At 35.4% G+C, this 21072-nt stretch overlaps 1 protein-coding gene and 1 long non-coding RNA gene across 2 annotated transcripts in view; one reads left to right on the forward strand and one right to left on the reverse strand.

The window, feature by feature from the left end:
* Window positions 1-21072, forward strand: part of DNAJC1 (DnaJ heat shock protein family (Hsp40) member C1) — a 206333-nt gene that overhangs the window by 170973 nt on the left and 14288 nt on the right. The window contains exon 9 of the mRNA XM_072825413.1: window positions 7641-7760. Coding sequence (XP_072681514.1) covers window positions 7641-7760 — 120 coding nt within the window. The remainder of the gene's footprint in view (window positions 1-7640; window positions 7761-21072) is intronic.
* Window positions 1-21072, reverse strand: part of LOC140633210 (uncharacterized) — a 73661-nt gene that overhangs the window by 36134 nt on the left and 16455 nt on the right. The gene's annotated exons all lie outside the window — the stretch shown is intronic.

A 21072-nucleotide genomic window follows, 5' to 3' on the forward strand; every position in this document is an offset into this window, starting at 1 on the left:
TGTTGGAATGGCTAGCATCAAAAGAAAAAAAAGAACAAATGTTGGCAAGAATCTGAAGGAAAGGGAACCCCTGTGCACACTGTTGGTGGGAAGGTAAATTGGTGCAGCCACTATGGAAGACACTATGGAGATTCCTCAAGAAATTAAAAATAGAACTACCATATGATCTAGCAATTCCATTTCTGAGAACTTATCTGAAGGAAGCTGGAAATACTAAACTCAGAAAGATATGTGCACCTCCATTTTCCCTGCAGCATTATTTACAGTAGCCAAGATACGGAAACAATTTAAGAGTCCATTGACAGATGAATGGATATAGAAAATACACTCTCTGTGTGTGTGTGTGTGTGTGTGTATACATAACTATGCAACCATAAAAAAAAGAAGAAATTCTTGCCCTTTTGACAACACAGATGGACCTTGAGGGCGTTATGCTAAGTGAAATAAGTCTGTAGGGCAAATACCATATGATCTCATTTGTATTAGAATTCAAAACCAAATGAAAAACCATGCTCCTAGATACAAAGAACAGATTGGTAGTTGCCAGAGGGGGAGAGTGAGGGGTAGGTGAAATGGATGGAGTTCAAAAGGTACAAACTAGTTATGAAATAAGTCATAGGATGTAATTTACAGCATGACAACTATAGTTATTTCTGTATTGCATATTTAAAAATTGCTGAGAGTAAATCTTAAAAGTTCCCATCAGATACCACCTCATACCTGTCAGAATGGCTAAATTAACACAAAAAACAACAGGTGTTAGGATGTGGAGAAAGAGGAACCCTCTTGCACTGTTGATGAGAATGCAAACTGGTACAGCTACTCTGAAAAATAGTATGGAGGTCCCTCAAAAAGTTAAAAATAGAACTACCCTATTATCCAGCAATTGCACTATTAGGTATTTACCCAAAGGATACAAAAATATTGATTCGAAGGGGTACATGGACCCCCAGTGTTTATAGCAGCATTGTCAACAATAAGCAAACCATGGAGAGCCCAAATGTCCATAAGAAGATGTGATGATAGATAGATAGATAGATAGATAGATAGATAGAGGCATATTATGTATACTATATACATGTTATATATATATTATATATATAATGGAATATTTCTCAGCCATCAAAAGAATGAAATCTTACTATTTGCAATGATGTGGATGGAGCTACAGTATATTATGCTAAGTGAAATAAATCAGAGAAAGACAAATACCAAATTATTTCAATCATACTTAGAATTTGCAAAACAAAACAGATGAACATATGGGAGGAGAAAAGAAAAGGGGGACAAACCATAAGAGGCTCTTAAAGATAGAAAACAAAGGGGTGATGGAGGGAAGTGGGTAGGGGATGGGCTAGATGAAGGATGGGTACTAAGGAGGGCACTTGTTATGATGAGCACTGGGTGGTTTATGTAAGTGATGAATCACTGAATTCTACTCCTGAAACCAATATTGCACTGTTTGTTAACTAACGAGAACTTTTTAAAAATTTATTTAAATTCTAATCACAACAAAACAAAATTCTGTAACTGTTTATGGTGACTAGACTTATTATGATCATTTCTTTTTTTTTTTTTTCATTTTTATTTATTTATGATAGTCACAGAGAGAGAGAGAGAGAGAGAGGCAGACACAGGCAGAGGGAGAAGCAGGCTCCATGCACCGGGAGTCCAACGTGGGATTTGATCCCAGGTCTCCAGGATCGCACCCTGGGCCAAAGGCAGGCGCCAAACCGCTGCGCCACCCAGGGATCCCCCTGATCATTTCTTAATACAGTCGACTCTTGAACAACGTGGGGTTAAGAGGTGCCAATGCACTCTCCCCACACCTAGTGCTGAGTTGAAAACTGTATAACTTTGACTCCTCAAAAACTACTAATAGCTTACTGTTGCCCAGAAGCCTAACAACATAACCAGTCGATTAACACATATTTTGTATGGTATATATTATATATTCTTGCAATAAAGTAAGCTAGAGAACAAATATTACTAAAATCATAAGGAAAAGAAAATACATTTACAGTACTGTATTTATTTAAAAAGAAAAAAATCTATGTGAGGAGGACCCATGCAGTTCAAATCCATGTTTTCAAGCAAGGGTCAACCATATATACAAATATCAAATCACTATGTTGTACATCTGATATAGGTACAATATATAATGTTGAATTATACCTCAATTTAAAAAAAAATCCCTCCAGGGAAACCTGGGTGGCTCAGTTGGTTCAGTGTCCAACTTAGTTTCTGCTCAAGTCATAATCTCAGGGTCATGGGATCAAGCTCCACCCTCCGTGGGGAATCTGCTTGAGTTTCTCTCCCTCTGATCCTCCCCTACAGTGCTTATGCTCACTCTCTCTCTCTCAAATAAATAAATCTTAAAAAAAAAAAAAAATCCATCCAGTAGCTTTATGTGACATGCAAAATAAAGAAGCTAGAATCCTTGCAATGGCCTCTAAGTTCTTATGTGATTTCACCTTCTTACCTCTCCAGCCTCCTTTCCTCTCCCTGCCTTTCTGCTTAGCTTTGCTACAGCCACTCTGGTCATCTCATTATTCCTCAAACATCCTAGACATGATCCCCACCTCAAGCCCTTTATAACTTGCGGTTTCCTATCCCAGAGTAATCTTACTGTGTTATTATTATTATTTTATTTATTTGACATAAAGAGAGAGCATGAGCAGGGAGCAAAGGGAGAGGGAGCAGACTCCCCACTGAGCAGGGAGCCCGATGCAGGGCTTGATCCCAGGACCCTGGGATCATGACCTGAGCTTAAAGGCAGACATTTAACTGAGCCACCCAGATGCCCACTGTATTATCTTTTACTATGTATCAAATCACCACAACACTTAGTGGCATGAAATATTTTTAAAGCAATGGATCAAACATCCTTGTGTCCATTTCTCCAGAGGGATTTATTTATTGTTGCTCCCAAAGAAGCAGTAAAAAGGAATTTGAACTATATGCATTATCTTAAGCAAAGTTTCTCAAACTCTGTAGTAAAGAACCAGGTTTAAAATATTTTTATTTTTTAAGGCAGGGGTAGAGAATATGCAATTTGGAGGAGAGTAGTAGGGAGAGGGAGTAAAGTCTCAAGGAGACTCCCCACTGAGGGCTGAGCTCAATGTGGGGCTCGATCTCATGAACCATGAGATCATGTATGATGTGAGCCAAAATCAAGAGTCAGTCATTCAATCCAATGAGCCACCCAGGCACCTCAGTTTAGAATATTTTTTATTTCCATCTGTTGCTGACCAATCTGTAGTCCTGTTGTGCTTAATAAGAATGCAACTCAGGGATCCCTGGGTGGCGCAGCGGTTTGGCGCCTGCCTTTGGCCCAGGGCGCGATCCTGGAGACCCGGAATCGAGTCCCACGTCGGGCTCCCGGTGCATGGAGCCTGCTTCTCCCTCTGCCTGTGTCTCTGCCTCTCTCTCTCTCTCTCTGTGTGACTATCATAAATAAATAAAAATTAAAAAAAAAAAAAAAAAAAAAAAGAATGCAACTCATACTCAATGTGACCCACCATAGTAGTTTAACATCTCACTTGTTTATATTCTTTTTAAAAGAAGAGTTTAGGGGCACCTAGGTGCTCAGTCAGTTAAGCATCTACCTTAGCCTCAGGTCATGATCCCAGGGTACTGGGATCAAGCCCCACATTGAGCTCTGCTCAGCAGAGAGCCTGCTTCTCCCTCTTCCTCTGCCTACTGTTCTGTCTACTTATGCGTGTGTGCTCTTTCAATCTCTCTCTCTCATAAATAAATAAAATATTTTTTAAATAGAAATAAATAAGAGTTTACTGCTTACATAGTTGTTGTGGCAGTTTTAATTTGCTGTTTCTAACCCTTTAAGTTTCTGGACTTACTTTGTCCCAGATGGTAACAAACTATTGGCCAGTTGGCACCAGCCCATGGACCATACCTTAGGGTCACTGGTCCAGAGAAGATTTCTCTTTGGGAAGGTAGCTAACTCATAGATGGAGGAGATCTTTCTGGGCACAACATGAAATGATTGCTGCTGAAGGGTCACAACCTTAGAACAACAGTTTGGGATCAGTTACAAGCTTTTCTCTAAACTTTCTTTTACTCTTAAGAGTAAAAGGAAAAATGATTTGTTTTTAATTTTGTTGTTTGGTTGTTTTTACATACAGTTTGTCCACAAATATAGTCAAGGGCACTTAATTGCTCAGTTTTTAAATTGGAAAGGAAAACTGTAGAGATGAAAGTCAAATATACATTCTGAAACACAGTCATTATAGAACATGGATTTGGAAAGTAGCTGATTATTAGCTATACCATCACATTATTAAGTATACATTATTAGATATATCTCATATATCTAATATTTTAACTGGGTGATGCTATTTGCAAGGACATTATGTTAGGTAAAATTTCTGAGAATTTCTGAGTTGAGCTGAATCGACTAAAAATTGTTGAATCCAAAATTGTAACTTTTGTAATTATATAAAATAATGGTCACTTCAGTAGAAATATTCATTAGAGAGTTTCAATAACTATTTAATAGAAATGGATCTTTTGTCCTTCAAGTAAGAAAATACAATAAACATATATAAAATTTCTTCTAATTTGGTAAGTTTTCAGTACCAAATAAATTGCATGATACTTAGGAATTAACATTTTATGGTCTGCAGCTGTGAGGAGTAAGGTATGTATATATTACTGAAAAAAGAGTGTGCTTTCCCATGCAGCCTCCAACTCCTATCCCCCAAGAATAGTAAGGATTTTCAAAGGCATCAAATCTTTGAACATATGTGGTTTTATGACAAAAATCTATCCCAAAGGGATACTATTTGGGAATACAATTTAAATTTTTATATCAGCTCTTACTTTAGTAGATATATTTTGAGGTCGTTACATAAAAATATTGAATAATTTGAAAACTTACTTTTTATTTTTTATTCAGTATGGAGATTTATTCCCAGAGCGGGGCTTTTCTGATGCAAAATTGGAATGCTTGTATAGTCACAACAGCTGTCCCCACACCATGTGGTGTCTTCCATTACTTTACTGTAGAGATGGATTTTTGGCCCAGTGTCTCAGTAATATTGGACACACATGGTTTTAAGTGGCAAAGCAGTATGCTTATGCATTCATTTGACTTTCACAGCTACAGTTGGCTCTAGATTAGAACAAGGAGAATACATTCACACCATGGCCACCCTCATGGCTGCTGTAGTAGCTGGATCACAGTAGGCTCTGTTGCTTCTAAAGACACAACTAACTATTGCTGAGGAATTACACATTCACCAAAGTGCCTTACAGCTGTAGGAGAGAGAATAATGAATTGCTAAAAGGATTCTTTCAAATTTAGATTATGGGCCTAGTTATTATTGATCCAGGTTTTTTTAATATTAATAATGAAAATCACAGCCATGAAATAACTATGAAGCTAAAAGACTGTCATAGCAATAGATGATTTTTCAGAATATCAGTCCAAATACTTAAAATTTTTCCTTCCCAGAAAAAGGTGGCAACGTACTTTAAGACTCATTAACAAAGAATTACAATCTGATCGGTCTTTAATGCCCATTATTCATAAATGCAGCATATTTGGAAAGCCAATCTATTAAAAATAGGAATTGCTTTAAAGAATTAGTTTACTTATGTGAAACAATGGCTTATATTATTGATGTTTTAGACAACTGCTTGCTAAAAATGTATTATTAATACAGAAATAAGATGATTTGATTTAATGTGAAATTGCATTGTTATATTATATCTCTGTGCAGTGTCAACCTAATACTTCTCATGATATGACTTTTACTATCAATTTAAATTCTTAATAACTCTCACATTTCTGAAGCCAACTGGTATGGTTATTAAAGTTTCAGCTTTTTAAAAATAAAGTATTTCCTTGGAAATCCACTTTATCCCTCTAATGTCTGAATAATTTTTCCCCAAATAAAGTTAAATCAAACGAGCAAAAAGAAAAAAATCTTCAGTGTAAATTTTCAAATTATCTAATATGGAGCATTAGATTTCCAATATTCATTAAATATCAAGGAAATTCTGACCATACCCTATGTAGACTACCTTATTATAGAAGTGAATTTATGCATGTATCATAGGGGTTGTACTGATGAATATGTTTGAGGCTTTCAGCTTTTAGTGGATACAAAATAGAATGATTGATAAAATCCTCCCAACTATTGGCTATTATTTACTGACTCTTAAGTGGCAGGTTGTATTTATGCCAATTTATCTGCTTCAGGGAACATTCTTGATAGCAGAACAAAGTGAATAAAAGTAGTTTGCTTTGCAAATGAATGCAAATGGGAGAGCCTTTCGGAAAGCCCTTTAACAGGGGCAGTGCACTTTGATTATGAGTGAAGCTGCCATTTGGACATGGTGAAAAGAGCACGCTTGAACCATTGATTGGGGAAGACAGTAAAAAGTCAGGAAGGGCCCCGTTAAGCTTGCAGTGAGGCAGGCGGATGTCAGTGTGGTTAGAGCACAGTGGGAGAATGACAGGGAGGATTAGTGTCAGGGAGCAGCTTTGCTGTAGCTGTGGAGATAGTCCCTAGGGTCACTCACCTCTGACTGTTGTTCTGTGCTGATGGTTCTGTAATGCAAACGGCCTGATGTATGCCTGTTCATTATCGGAAATGGTGATTAGAAAAGGTATTTGTCTCAAAGGTTTCCTTTTTTCTTTTTTTCTTTCTTTTTAATTAAAGAAAATAAGGTGGGCTTCCTCCATTTCTCTGCTGACTCCTAGAGTATTGTTTAATACCAGAGGGGTTGGCGCCTCTGGTAGGGAATAGTTTAGTACTAAAATCTAATGTAAAATTATTGTAACATGGTTACTTGTTATTAAGTAATAGCTTCTTTTCCTCTGCTCAGCTTTGGGTTTGACCAAGTAGCAGTGCTGAATAAAATGCAGAGAATATGCTTGCTGTTAGAATTTTTGTGTTTGCAAAAAATTTTATAATCTTTAAGGTATTTTTTTAATTCAATTTAACAGCCTCTTAGAGGCAATTTACCTTCTCAAAAATGAAGTGTTTCTTTGCATGGACTTGATGGTTTAAGTCTTGGCTGTAAACATTTCTAGTTTTCTGTTCCAAGTTTTATAAAATGCTAACGTTTGATAAGTTGAACTTTTTGAAAGTACATGAGTTTTAGAATTAAATATTACATAGAATGAACAAAAAGCATCTCTTTGTTTCAGTTCTGATTCTAAATCAGTACATGTACTTGTTCACATTTTCATTTTTACTTATAAGGTGTTTTGTTTTCTTTAAATTATAATTTTTCTTAAAACTTTAAGACCTTTTATAACAGCCTTATAGGAAACATCTGTGAGAGCATGGTGGCACACAATGCATTTCATAGGCTTTGAGAGTGGTGCCTCACTTTAATGCAAAACTGAATTTTTTTTTTAATGTCTTAAAAAGTCTGGCTTCACAATATTTCTGCTTTCTTATTTGGTACACACAGGAAAATTTAAAAGGCTTGCTGGAGCTTTGCATTCGGAGTTAAATATGCAGATCAAAGCTTTATCTAAACTACTGGATTCATGCTTATAGTATTTTTTGCTAGAAAGCAAATTGCCAATAGTTGGTTTCACAAGCTTATTAAATGTTTTAGCGAACATTCTCTGAATTATCTTTTTCTATAATGTTTTGCAGGCACCTGAATGGACAGAAGAGGACCTCAGCCAGCTGACAAGAAGTATGGTTAAGTTCCCAGGAGGGACCCCAGGTCGATGGGAAAAGATTGCCCACGAATTGGGTCGATCGGTGACAGATGTGAGTTCACTCAGATTTGCATTGTATGGAGAGTGACAAACCAGAACAAGCCAACTATGTAGAAGACAGACATAGATGCATCCAACATTCTCTTTGGAGAAAGGCTACAATCCTTTTAGGACCTGGAAGTGAACCATTAACAAAATAAGCAAGAAGCAGATGTCAGCCAGTCCCCTGGTCCACAATTAACAGCTGTGTGAGGAATTCTAGTGTTTAGAGACTTAAGCTACAGTAACCTAATCACAGAAAACAATGCTGGTTTTTGTGTTTAAAGTGACCCCTTTAGCTGTGGTAAAAGTAGTTCTCAGACTAATCAGAATTAGAGAAGTTATATTTCAGCTGGAGCTCTTTAACGTTGAAGTACAGATTGCTCTAGGTACTTAATCAGGTAGCTTGGATTAATTAAATCAGCAATATTCTTATGTATGCCTTTTTATCTCAAAGATAGTACCTACCGTCCATTTTGACCAGTTGTTTGACCAAAAAAAATTATATACATGAACGAATATATAATATATATGTGTGCATGAATGAATATATATATGAGTGACTGGCTGTATCCAACTTTTAAAAGACTAAATATTTACCTGGAAAGTTTTTGATTTGACACTTTATTCAGGAAATTTAGGGCAGAGAACTTTATAAAAGCACCTACCACAGTATCTGACATGTGCTAAATAGTAAATGATTACTTAAAATCCAGAGAAATATATTTTAATCAATATGAGCCTCCACTTCAAAAATGGTAGTAAATATTCTTTACTAAATGAATCAGTTATTTACTGAATTTAATTTAAATAAATCCTATAAACCTATAATATTTCAGAGGTTACTGAAAGCAAAGATTCAAATGTCCAATTCTTTAAGTATGCCCTTGAGCCCGTTTTGATAATGAACAATTTTAAAACATTGCCAAATGATTAACACAGCCCCCCCCCAAAAAAAAATCCAGGTTTTTACCTAAATGGTATAAATTTTTCATAGTAAAATTCCATTTTTTATTTTATAAACAAACATACAAAATATTGCTCTCAATTTTTTTCTTTTAATTTTTTTTGTTTTTGGATAGGAATTGCCTTGAGAATTTTAAATTATAGTAATGAATGTTTTTACTACCAGATAGGTCTTTTAAAAATCACATTTAAAAGACTATTATTTGAATTTTTATATGATGTTTTGCATTATTTTGGCTTCAGAGTTAAAGTTCTCATCATGTGGAAAAAATAGCTTTTGTATCTTGTAATTTTTCTTTTCCTTTTTTATGAGGAGACCCATTATCTTAGGTGACTGGAGAAGAACCATAAGAATGCCTTTTCTTCTGCTAAGAATGTTACTGGGATGTGCATTTTATTACCTTGTTTTTAGGTTGTTCATAAAAGATAAATTAATAATGCCTTATCAGTAAATGTCTGACCACAATAAAGACATTCCATGGTTATTGATGTTTTAAGTACTGTGACCCTCTAATTATACAACTACTGTTACTATATGATTAACAAAAATTACTGAAATAATTTTTAGAAAGTTATCAAGCTGGTGTAAAAGAGCCTTAAAAGTTTTAGTTTTAATGGGAAAGAATAGTTCATTAATTTAGTGTCGCCTTTCAAAGCAGCACTGCCTTTAACTTTTTAAATAATATTTCTGTGAGACCTCATAGTTAATAATGTCAAAGACAGAAAATTGAATAGAGCAATATTTTAAATTGTCATTAACTGGTTAAATTTTTACCTATATTTTTAAAAGGAGAGATGAAAGTTTATATGCTAAGAATATACATGATGTAACCAGCAGAGCCTTGAGAATGGCTAGTTCATATCATAGATCTAGAAAACCTATACATTATATAGTAGTCTTAGTCTGTCTTTGTATAAGCAAAGACATCTTTGCAAACTTTTGCAAATTCATCCCGTATGTTTCAGTTGTTTTTCTTCTAGATTGACCCAAGGGAGACTGACTCCATGTCTGCAATAGACATTTTTTCCTTTTACATGGAAATAGCAAACATGACTTCTTGAGATTTTTTTTTCCTCCAAATATTCTATTTTCATAATACAAAAGTACCTTGAAAATATTTAGAAATCCTAAACTTTTTTTGGCACCAAAAAAATGCTACTGTAACTTTTTTTCTATATACAGCAGGCACACTGTGTTTTCATTCTGTGAGTATCGTCTCCATAGCTAGACTCTACATTTCATTTCAGTAACCCCAGACAGAGGCGCATACACACACAAATCACTCTCTAAAAGAGAGCAGGTGTCTGAAGACTCAGATAACTTGTTTTAGTGAACACGCAGTGAATTACATTGAGGCAGCTAAAGTGAGTTCAGCTAATATAGTTCCTGTTAAGTGAAAGTTGACCTCACTTTAGATCATTTATACCTTTTGGCATTAATTAGATTTGTTTTCATTAAGTATTTAATTATGGTGAAAAAAATAAGTTCAGCTTGCTGTCATCAGAACCTCTGCTTACTGACCTGATCACCTGTACCAATTCTCCATGGTCTGCATATCTGTTCCTTGAGCCGTTTTTTGTTTTTTTGTTTTGTTAACTTTCTAACTTCAGGTTTAGTTCTCTTTCCTTCAAGAAACAATTGACCTTTTGTGGGGAACAATAAGAGTATACTCGTGGTGGGATCTATATGTCCTTTATTTGGGTTGACACATTACAATGAAAGACCCATTTTATTACTCATTTTAAAAAGGAGTTTTCGGTGTATTAATTGCCACAATCAACAAGTTGCTAAATTCTACTCTGGATAAATATAAGCAATGTGATTCCCATTGTAAAAAATTCAAAGTATATTTTAATTCAGATATATCAAAACTATAAGACCTACTTTACTATAGAATAAGTATTTTAAATGTTAATATATGCCTTTCAGCAAATAATTTTGGTAACCACAAAGGACACTCAAATTGTAAAAACAACAAAGGAAACAAAAACTGGCACATGAAACCAACTTTAATGTGATTATTAACTGCAGGTTTTCTCAATTAAGGTCAGGGAGCCTCAGATTTCTTTCTTCTGAAGTAATACTCTCTTGCCTGAAAGGATGTAAACTGATGCTGCTTCTCTCCTGGTCACTAATCTCTTGCATTCTGGTTGTGATAACAGACTGATTGGAGATTTTCTGCCTGCTTGGAAAAGGCCCAGGTAGGCAGCAAAACAAGACAGGTGAATAGATTTAAACAGACTTTTATAATTAGCTTAGTGCCACAGTGAGATGTGGAGGTGTGTAGTTAGATAAGCGTCCTCATGTGCAAGTGAAAAAGAGGAGGGAAAATCATAAAATTCCCAATTGTATTTTATGTAGCTACAGCTTAGAGAGGAGATACTCTTGGAGGAATTTATATGTTATGGTAGTCGTTTCAAAAACATGTAAGTGGGATTTTATTCAATAGAAGATAAACTTTATGGTTTATCAGTGAATTAAATATATAGTAATTATTTTGGCCAGTATATTACTGCTATTATTTTTAGAGTTAGACTAGACCTATGTGAGTTGTAAAGATGACAAGGACTGTCTCGCTGTCCTCTTAACCAGGCTTCCTGCTAAAGCACTTCTCTTGGTCTGAGCCTGACTCATACTCTCCCTCTCTCCTCCCTCACTTCTCTTCCTCTCCTTCCTCACTTCCTCAATCTCAAGACCTTTTAAGATATTTAAATTTTAGAAAGGAATAGGTCTTTTATCTCATCCTTCTTGTTAGATGAGTCACTGGCTAATCTAATAACCAATTTTCAAACTAATATTAATAGGTGATAAAGATGTGTTACCAAAATCTCAATCTCTCTCTGTCTCTCTTTCTCTCTCTCTCATACATACACACACACACACACACACACACACACACACACACACTTACTTGTATTTGAATAGGAGGCTTTAGGTTCTTACCCTGAGTATATATATATGAATGATTGGGCTAAAAATTTCAGGCAACTTGACTGCTTGTTTAAAGAAAAGAGAAGACAGTAATATTAGGATCTTTTGGTGTCCATCAGAGAAAATTGCTTAATTGTTTAATCTGTCTACTAATTTGGTTAGAGTTTTGCTATAATATCACTTCTGAGGCAAAAGTTTATAGACCTGCCTTCCGTGTCACCATTTTTCTCTCAAAATTGAGCAATATCACACATGCAGCAGGATGATAAACTATATATTTCCTATATAAGAATAACATTGCAAAAATCAGATCAAACCAACATTTTTAACTGTTTTAAGTGATAATATTATTCCATCATTCATTTTTGAGGTATATTTTTCAAAACCTGTAAATATTCATTGTTTTACTTGATCTTCACAACAGCATGGGTGAGACAGATAGGCAGCATTATTTATCCCCATTTTACAGTTGAGTACACTGCTACTGAGATGTTTGTTCAAAGTGACACAACTACCAGTAAAGTTGGGACAACACCAGGTATTTTGGTACCTCATCTAATATGTTCCTATTCCTACTTAACGCTGTTTTATTGCTGTGTGTATGAAAAACACTTTAAAAGTGTCTAGACACTTTTTATCATTAAAACTTTTTGGTAAAACTATGTTCATAGAAAAAAAATAAACTTTTAAAAATACATTCAAGTAAAAAATTTTTTCTCATCAGCCATAATAAAAAATTACTTGTATAAACATTTTGTCATATATCATCTAGACTTTAGTCCTTTGGCATGAATATATATAATCTTAACAGTATCAATCAGTATCCTGTCCTTTTTACTTCACTATGAAACAGAGCTACTCTTCATGACAGTGAAATCCACTTCATTTTTCTAAACACAGAATATTTTTGGTGTCTTAATATAATTAAGGAATGTCCTACTGATTATCATTTAAATTGCTTCCTGTTTTGCTATTTTACTGGATTGTCTAATTTTTTTTTTCCATCCACCTTTCCACTTATTTCTATGTTCTTAGCTTGTATTCCTAGAAGAACTGCTTGGTTCAAGAATATGGATGTTTCTAGAACTTTTGATGGCTCTAAAACTGGCCTCCAGAGAAGTCATAACAATATGCAATGCCATTGATAGTGTAAGGAGAGGTCATTCGTCATAATTCACAAACACTGAGTATTATTTTTTGCTTTTCATCATTGCCTGTCAAATAAGTGAAAAGTGTTACAGCACTGATTTTTGTGACTTGCTTCCTTACATACTGATTTTCTATCAGAAGCTTGTATTAATTCATTAGAATTTTAGGATAGAGTCTTATTGCCTGCAAATACTTTGCCATTTTCTTTATATCTTGTGTTCTTTTTTATTTATGTATTTTTAGTAATCTCTACACCCAGCATGGATTCAAACTCCCAGCACTGAGATTAAGAGTCACATGCTGTATTGACTAAGCCAGCCAGGTGCCCCTTTATCTTATTTTCTTATTTGATTATATTACCTAGCTCTTCCAGAGAGGTTATTATATTACAGTAATAGTGATTAGTGCAGACTTTTTACTCAACATTATAATAAGAAAACCTGATTTTTGGCCATTAATTTTAATATTAGACATTGATACGAGAGATATGTTATTGTGCTAGGGAAATTTTTTTCAGATTTTCCAATTCTAATTCATTACTCTTGTGCTCAGGAATAGATACAAAATTTAACAATGATTTTTTTAAACATATATCAACATGATCATATAATTTTTCTCATATGACCTAATGAGGATAAATATATTATCAGGGCCTCTCCTTTGTTTTTGTTTTTGTTTTTTTAAGATTTTATTTATTTATTCATGAGAGACAGAGAGAGAGAGAGACAGAGAGAGAGAGAGAGGCAGAGACACAGGCAGAGGGAGAAGCAGGCTCTATGCAGGGAGCCCAACACGGGACTCGATCCCAGGTCTCCAGGATCAGGCCCAGGGCTGAAGGCAGGTGTTAAACCGCTGAGCCACCCGGGCTACCCAGGGCCTCTCCTTTGTATTTCCAAGACAAACTTCACTTGGTCATATAATACTATTCCTTAATAAACAGGTGGATTTGTTAATAATTTAAGATTCTTGCATTTATATATATATTGTCTATATTATAGAATCTTTGATGTTTTGTTAATGGGATATCTTTAGATAGGGTTATACCAACCTTCTAGAATTAGTTTATTATACCAGCATTCTAAGGATGGTATTTAGAGAGTCAATACAGTACTGAATTTATAAAATGAGGGGAAAAGGAAAGGATCTGTGAAAATAAAGAATCAGAACAAAAATACATATCCAAATAAGTGAAGTAGAATGGTTGAAAGTTATCAGGAAAATGTCCTACGGAGCAGTTACAATACTATAGAAAAGATAAATACAGGGAATCAGTCCAAGAGTCCAAACCTGATTGAAAGTTCTAGTGAGAGAGAGAAAGAGAAAACAAATCTAAGAAGATTATTCACTAAATAATACAAATGAAGTTTTGTAAAACTTGTAAAAGCCTGAGACCAATTTATAAGAACCTTCCAAAGTCAAGTGGGATACATAGAAAAGATCCTGGAAAATTTTATGAACACTGACTACACAGATGATCTTTAAAGCTTCCAGAAAGAAGAAACGTCCAAATAAGGCCAGAGTGACAGCAGATTGCTTAGCAACACTAGGTTCTGTGAGGAGAAATGGTTCTGAACCTACAGCAAACCAAGTGTGATGGTAAATACATGAGGCAGGGATGCACCCTCTTTCTTATAAAGTTCCCTGAGATTGTACTCTAGCAAAACAATCAAAACTGAATAAAATTTAAAAAGAGAAAGACATGAGATCCAGTCCAATAGAACAGAAATCCCAAGACTCCAGAGTGATACAATAGGCCAAGAGTGCAATATATCTACCTTGAAGTAAGAGAATGAGAGGTTGTGTGAGAGCAATTCCTAAAGAAAGGAAGGTTTTTTTTTTTTTTTTCTTTTTTAAAGATTTAATTTACTTATTCATGAGTGACACAGAGAGAAAGGTAAAGACACAGGCAGGGGGAGAAGCAGGCTCCGTGCAGGGAGCCAGATGCAGGACTCAATCCCGGGACCCCAGGATCATGCCCTGAGCTGAAGGCAGATGCCCAAGCACTGAGCCACCCAGGCATCCCAGAAAGGGAGATTTTATAGATTAGATAATAGGGCTGAAAACTTCTAAAAATCTATATGTACAAAAAAAGGCAACTAGAAACTCTATAAACAATAGAAAACCATTCAAAAAAGGCATAGTCCAAATTTAAGTATACTAGAAAGTAGAATAATAGAGCAAAATAATTTGATATTGAAAACATTCTCCTTTGAGGGCGCAAGAAATGTGTCCATAGCATAGTACTTTTCTCTACAGTGAGTAATATTTACCAGATCATAATTTGTAAGATCTTACAAAATGGCTTTTCATATTTTAAACAATTTTATGTATTTTACAGATGGTTTTTCAATTTTTAAAATCAACAAATTGTAGAAGATTATGGCAAGTTGCCCAGCAACGATTCGTCCAAGTTCCCCAAAGCTCTGCTCTGGTTAGGTTACTAATTTCTTTTCAGAGGAACATAATTGAAATAATATGAGTTCATAGGAACTCTTATGCACTTTTCCCTTCCACTGAGCTGGAATACCAAATTTGCCTGCATCCAAGTTACAATCATGCAGGTAAAGACAGTTGCCCTCAAGATGGTGGAGACGCACATAGTGGAAAGAGCCTGAGTGTATGGAGTAAAAGCAAAATTGTAGGTAGTGACAAGCTGTAAAGAAAAACAAAGCAAAGTAAGAAGTTAGAGACTGAAGGGAACTGCAATTAAAAATGGGTTCTAGGGGCACCTGGGTGGCCCAGCCGCTTTAAGTGTCTGCCTTTGGCTCAGGTAATGATCCCAGAGTCCTGGGATCTAGCTGCATATCAATCAGGCTCCCTGCTCAGCAGGGCGTCTGCTTCCCCCTTTCCCTCTGCCACTCTCTCTCAAAGTCTTTTTTTAAAATGGGGTTCTGAGGAAAGTCTCTCAAACAGGTAATACTTGAGCAGTGACACAAAGCAAGGAGTAAGGCTGTCTGAGGAAGTGTTCCAGGTAGAGGAAACAGCACTTACAAAATCTTTGAGGTAAGATCATGCTAGGGGTCTGCAGAGTCTAGCATAGAGGTCAGTATAGCTGAAAAGGGTAAGTAAGAGGGGATTACAGAAGATGAGGGCGAGAGGCAGTGGAGAACCAGACTATATAGGACCTTGCTGGCCACAATAAAGATTTTGGATTTTACCCTGAGTGAGATGGTTAAAGCGCTAGAAAATTTTGAGCACAAGGAGAGCAAGTTTTAAAGGAGTCATTTCTGATTGCTTTTTGGAGAAGACACTGTAGTAGCAAAAGTATGCAAGCAGGAAGGCAGGCCAAATAAGGTGCTATTTCAGTTGTTCTTGCAAAAGATGATGGTATATGGACCAAGGGTTATTGGGGGAGGTGGGAAAAAAAGGTTGAACTCAAGATATAATATACCAAAAGCAGATTATTTAATTATATGTACACTGGAAACTGTAACTATCAGAAGAACTGTGAACAGAAATTACTGCCTCTGGATGTAGGGTATGTTGCTTTTCATAATAAGCTCTGGTATACTGCTTTTTCTTTAAGCTATGAACATATATTGATTTTTTAAACTACTTTTAAAAATCTAAGGAAACAGAATATACTATATTTAATATTTTTCCATGTCAGTATATCTAGGCCTACCTCATTCTTCATTTTTTTAATTATAAAAGCTTTATTGATTTACAGAAATAGGAAAATCAATCCTAAAATTTGTATGGAACTACAAAGGACACCAAATAGCAAAATCTTGAGAAAGAACAAAGCTGGATGTGTCACACTTCCTCACTTCAAAATATATTATAAAGCTACAGTAATCAAAACAGTATGGCACTAGCATAAAGAAGACAAGTAGACAATGGAACAGAATAGAGAGCCCCGAAGTAAATACACACAAATACGGTCAACTGATCTTCAAACAAGGGTGCAAACTATACACAATAAGGAAAGGATAGGCTTTTCAGCAATGATGTTGGGAAAACTGGATATCCACATGCAGAAGAATGAAATTGGACTCTTACACCATGCAAAAACTCAGCTCAAACTGGATTAAACAACAACAACAACAAAAAAAAAAACTGGATTAAACAGTTAAACATAAGACCTAAAACCAAAACTCCTAAAAGAAAATAGGAGAAAGCATCTTGACATTGGTCTTGAAATGATTTCATTGATATGACACCAAAAGCACGGGCAATAAAAACAAAAATAAACAAGTGGGACCCAATCAAACCTAAAAGTTCTGCACAGCAAAGAAAACAGTCAACAGAATGAAAAGGTAACCTATGGAGTGGGAGAAAATATTTGCAAACCTTATATCTGATATGGGCAACCCCAGTGGTGCAGCGGTTTAGTGTCACCTGCAGTCTGGGGTGTGATCCTGGAGACCCGGGATCGAGTCCCACATCAGGCTCCCTGAGTTGAACCTGCTTCTCCCTCTGCCTGTGTTTCTGCCTCTCTCTCTGTGTGTGTCTCTCAAACCTTTTATCTGATAAATCATTAATCTGGAACTATAAAACTCCTAGAAGAAAATAAAGGGGATAAGCCCTTTGACAATCAATCTTAGTGATGATTTTTTGGGTTTAACACCAGAAGGCAGCAAAAGCAAACAGAAAGGACTACATCAAACTCTACAAAGCTTCTGCATAGCAAGGAAACCATCAACAACATAAAAAGGAAACTGTGGAATAGGAAAAAATATCTGCGAACCACATATCCAAAATGAGTTAATATTTAAATATATAAGGAACTCCTATAATACGGTAGCAAAGACCCCACAAATAACTAAAAATTGAGCAAAAGAATTAGACATTTTTCCAAAGAAGATATATAAATGGCTAACAAATATATGAAGAGATGCTCAATATGCTAATCATCAAGGAAATACAAATCAAACCACAATGAGATATCACACCTGATAGGATGGCTATTATCAGAAAGACCAAAGATAATGCTGGTGATGATGTACAGAAAAGTGAATGTCTGTACAGTGTTGGTGGGAATGTAAACTATCAGATGAATAGATCATGAAAATGTGAATTCATATCTATATATCTAAATATATATATAAAGACCCACACATACTGAAATATCATTCAGGGAGAAAATGTCAAACTCAGGATGCAGGGAAAGGGAACTCTCTTGTATTGTTCGTGGCAATGCAAATTGGTGCAGCCATCCTGAAAAACAGTATGGAAGCTCCTAAAAAAGTTAAAAATAGAGCTGCCATAGGACAGATGCTCTACTGCTCTACCACCAATTACACTACTAGGTATTTATCCAAAGCATACATAGTGATTGGAAGGGGCACATGCACTCTAGTGTTTATAGCAGCAATGTCCACAATAGCCAAAATATGGAAAGAACCCAGATGTCCATCGAAAGATGAATGGATAATGAAGATGTGGTGTGTGTGTGTGTATACACACAGATATACACACATGTATATACATATATACACACACAATGGAATATTACTGTCATTAAATAATGAAATCTTGCCATTTGCAACAACATGGTTGGAACTAGAGGGTATTATGCTAAGTGAAATAAGTCAGAGAAAAATACCATATGATTTCACTCACGTGGAATTTAAGAAACACAACAGATGAAAATTGGTAAGGGAAGGAAAAATAAAATAAGATGAGAACTGAGAGAAAGGCAAACCATAAAAGACACTGATCTCTAGGAATTAAAAAGGGTTGCTGGAGGGGAGGTGGGGGGAAGGGATAATTAAACAATGGGCATTAAAGAGGGCACTTCACGTAATGAACACCAGGTGTTACATGCAACTGATGAATCACTAAAGCCTACCTCTGAAACTAATTAAAAAAAAAAAAAAAAAAACTTTAGAAAAAGTCAAACTCAAAGAAACAAATCATAGAAAAGTAGTTGCCAGGGGCTGGGGGAAAATAGGAAGAGGTTGATAAAAGGATATAAACTTTGAGTTATAAACTGAATAAGGTCTGAGAATCTAAAGTATAGCATGATGACTATAGTTGGTAACACCGTGGTATATAATTGAAATTTGCTAAGAGAATAAACTTAAATGTTCTTATCAAAATGAATATATGAAGTGATACATATGTTAAGTAACTCAATAGGGGAAATTCTTTCACAGTGTGTATAAATATAAGATTATGTTGTGCACTTTAAATATTTTACAGTTGTATTAAAATTTTGTCAACTATACCTAAAAAACAAAACAGTAGGGTCCCTGGATGGTGCAGCGGTTTGGCACCTGCCTTTAGCCCAGGGCGCGATCCTGGAGACCCGGGATCGAATCCCACGTCGGGCTCCCGGTGCATGGAGCCTGCTTCTCCCTCTGCCTGTGCCTCTGCCTCACTCTCTCTCTCTCTGTGTGACTATCATAAATAAATAAAAAACAAAAAATAAAATAAAATTAAATTAAAAAACAGTAAATTGACACCCATGTAATGGAAGTCTTCTAGATCCATAGGAAAAAATTGGATTTGGTGATGACCATACTCACTGAAAGGTGATTTTCATTTCCTAGAGTGACATACTATCATACTCAAGGATACCCTGGCCATTAAGCTTTATATTAGACCACCACTTGTTTAAAAATATCTTTATCTACTTAGAATCATAAATAATATGCTGAGGATGCAAACTTGCCCCCAAAACAAATATTTTGTGATTATTGCTCTATACATCCTTTCTCCTGAGACAAAAAAAGAAATGAAAAGAAATTCTCAAGGAAAAAAGGATCATTTGGAGCTCTCATTGTGATACAACCATTTTATGACACTATGAAATATAAATATGAAATTGACAAAGAGGCTAAATATTAAAAGAATTGCTTTACCACATAGAATTGGAAAATTAGCCAGTTGTGCTTTGCTTTTTTCTAATAGGTTCTAAGTTGCCTCTTACATGAGACAAAAATATGGTTCAGAGAGGACTATGGTGACATCCCCTTAGTTTCACTGACGCTGAGAATCTGAAGGACTCAGATTATAGCAGCTATTTGTTTTGTATGATAGACCAGATTTTTATATACATTGTATTCAGACTTCTCTATCAGTACAAGAAGTAAACCAGGTATTCTCAAATGAATTCACCAAAACCTTCTCTGGGAGAAGCCCTCCTGAAGTCAAAACAAATATCAAACCCTGACCTCAGAAACTTTCCTTCAAAGGAGCCACAATTTGATTTGACTTGTTTGTAGAGCAATTTATGCCCCAGGGCATTTTGTAAACAGTAGAGCATCTGTCAGCAATTAGTGGTGTTTAACACTCTGTGTGGTCAGGTAAGGAGAGAAAGAGAGTCCTGTAAATACCACTATCATCCAAAATTACCGAGCCCATGCATACCTGCACCTCCCTGAGGAGCAACATCAGAGAACTTAACATTTTAGGAGACAGAGGGGCTTAGACTTCACTAAAATAATCGAGCCATCCACTGAACAAACATGCAAATAACGATAAGTGTGATGGGGTGTGGGGTACAGGAAGGGAAAACCAGTAACCAGAAGTGCTGCCATACATTATCTAAATGTTCAGTTTACAACACAAATAATGAGCCCTGAGGGCCTGGCTCAGTTGAAAGCACATGTGACTCCTGATCTTAGGTCTTGAGTTTGAGCCCCACATAGGGTGTAGAGATTACCCCCCCAAAAAATAAATAACGAGCCCTGTAAAGAACTAAGAAACCATGACCTACCACTAGAAAAAAAGAAGGCAACAGAAACTGCCTATGAGAATGACAGATTTAGATTTAACAAAAAGAATTTAGTCAATACAAATATGTTTTCAAAACTAAAGGAAAGCATGAATAAAGAAACGAAGGTATGATGAGAGTGTTACGATACAGAGAATATCAATAAAGAGATTATTTTGAAATAGACACAAGTGGTAATTCTAAAGTTGTACAATAATTTAAATTTTTAAAAATTCACTAGAGAGGCTCCACAGTAAATCTGAACTGACAGGGAAAAGAATTAGCAAACTTGAAAATAGGTCCATGTAGATATTCAAGCTGAAAAACGAGGGGAAAAATAAAAATAAACATCTTTGAAAAATAAATAAAAAATAAATTTAAAAAAATAAACATCTTCTGAGAAATATGAGATACCATTAAACACACCAACATATGCATAATGGGAGTACTGGAAGGACAGAAAGAAAAAGTATCCAAAGAATACATGGGTAAAAACTTCAAACTTTTTGAAAAACACTAGCCTATATATCAGGAAGCTTAGTGAATTTGAGTAGGAAAACCTCAGATACCGCAAAAGGCACATATAATTAAAATGCTGAAAGCCAAAAATAAGGA

Source organism: Canis lupus, chromosome 5, assembly GCF_048164855.1.
Source record: "Canis lupus baileyi chromosome 5, mCanLup2.hap1, whole genome shotgun sequence".
In the NCBI taxonomy this organism is placed as follows: Eukaryota; Metazoa; Chordata; class Mammalia; order Carnivora; family Canidae; genus Canis; species Canis lupus.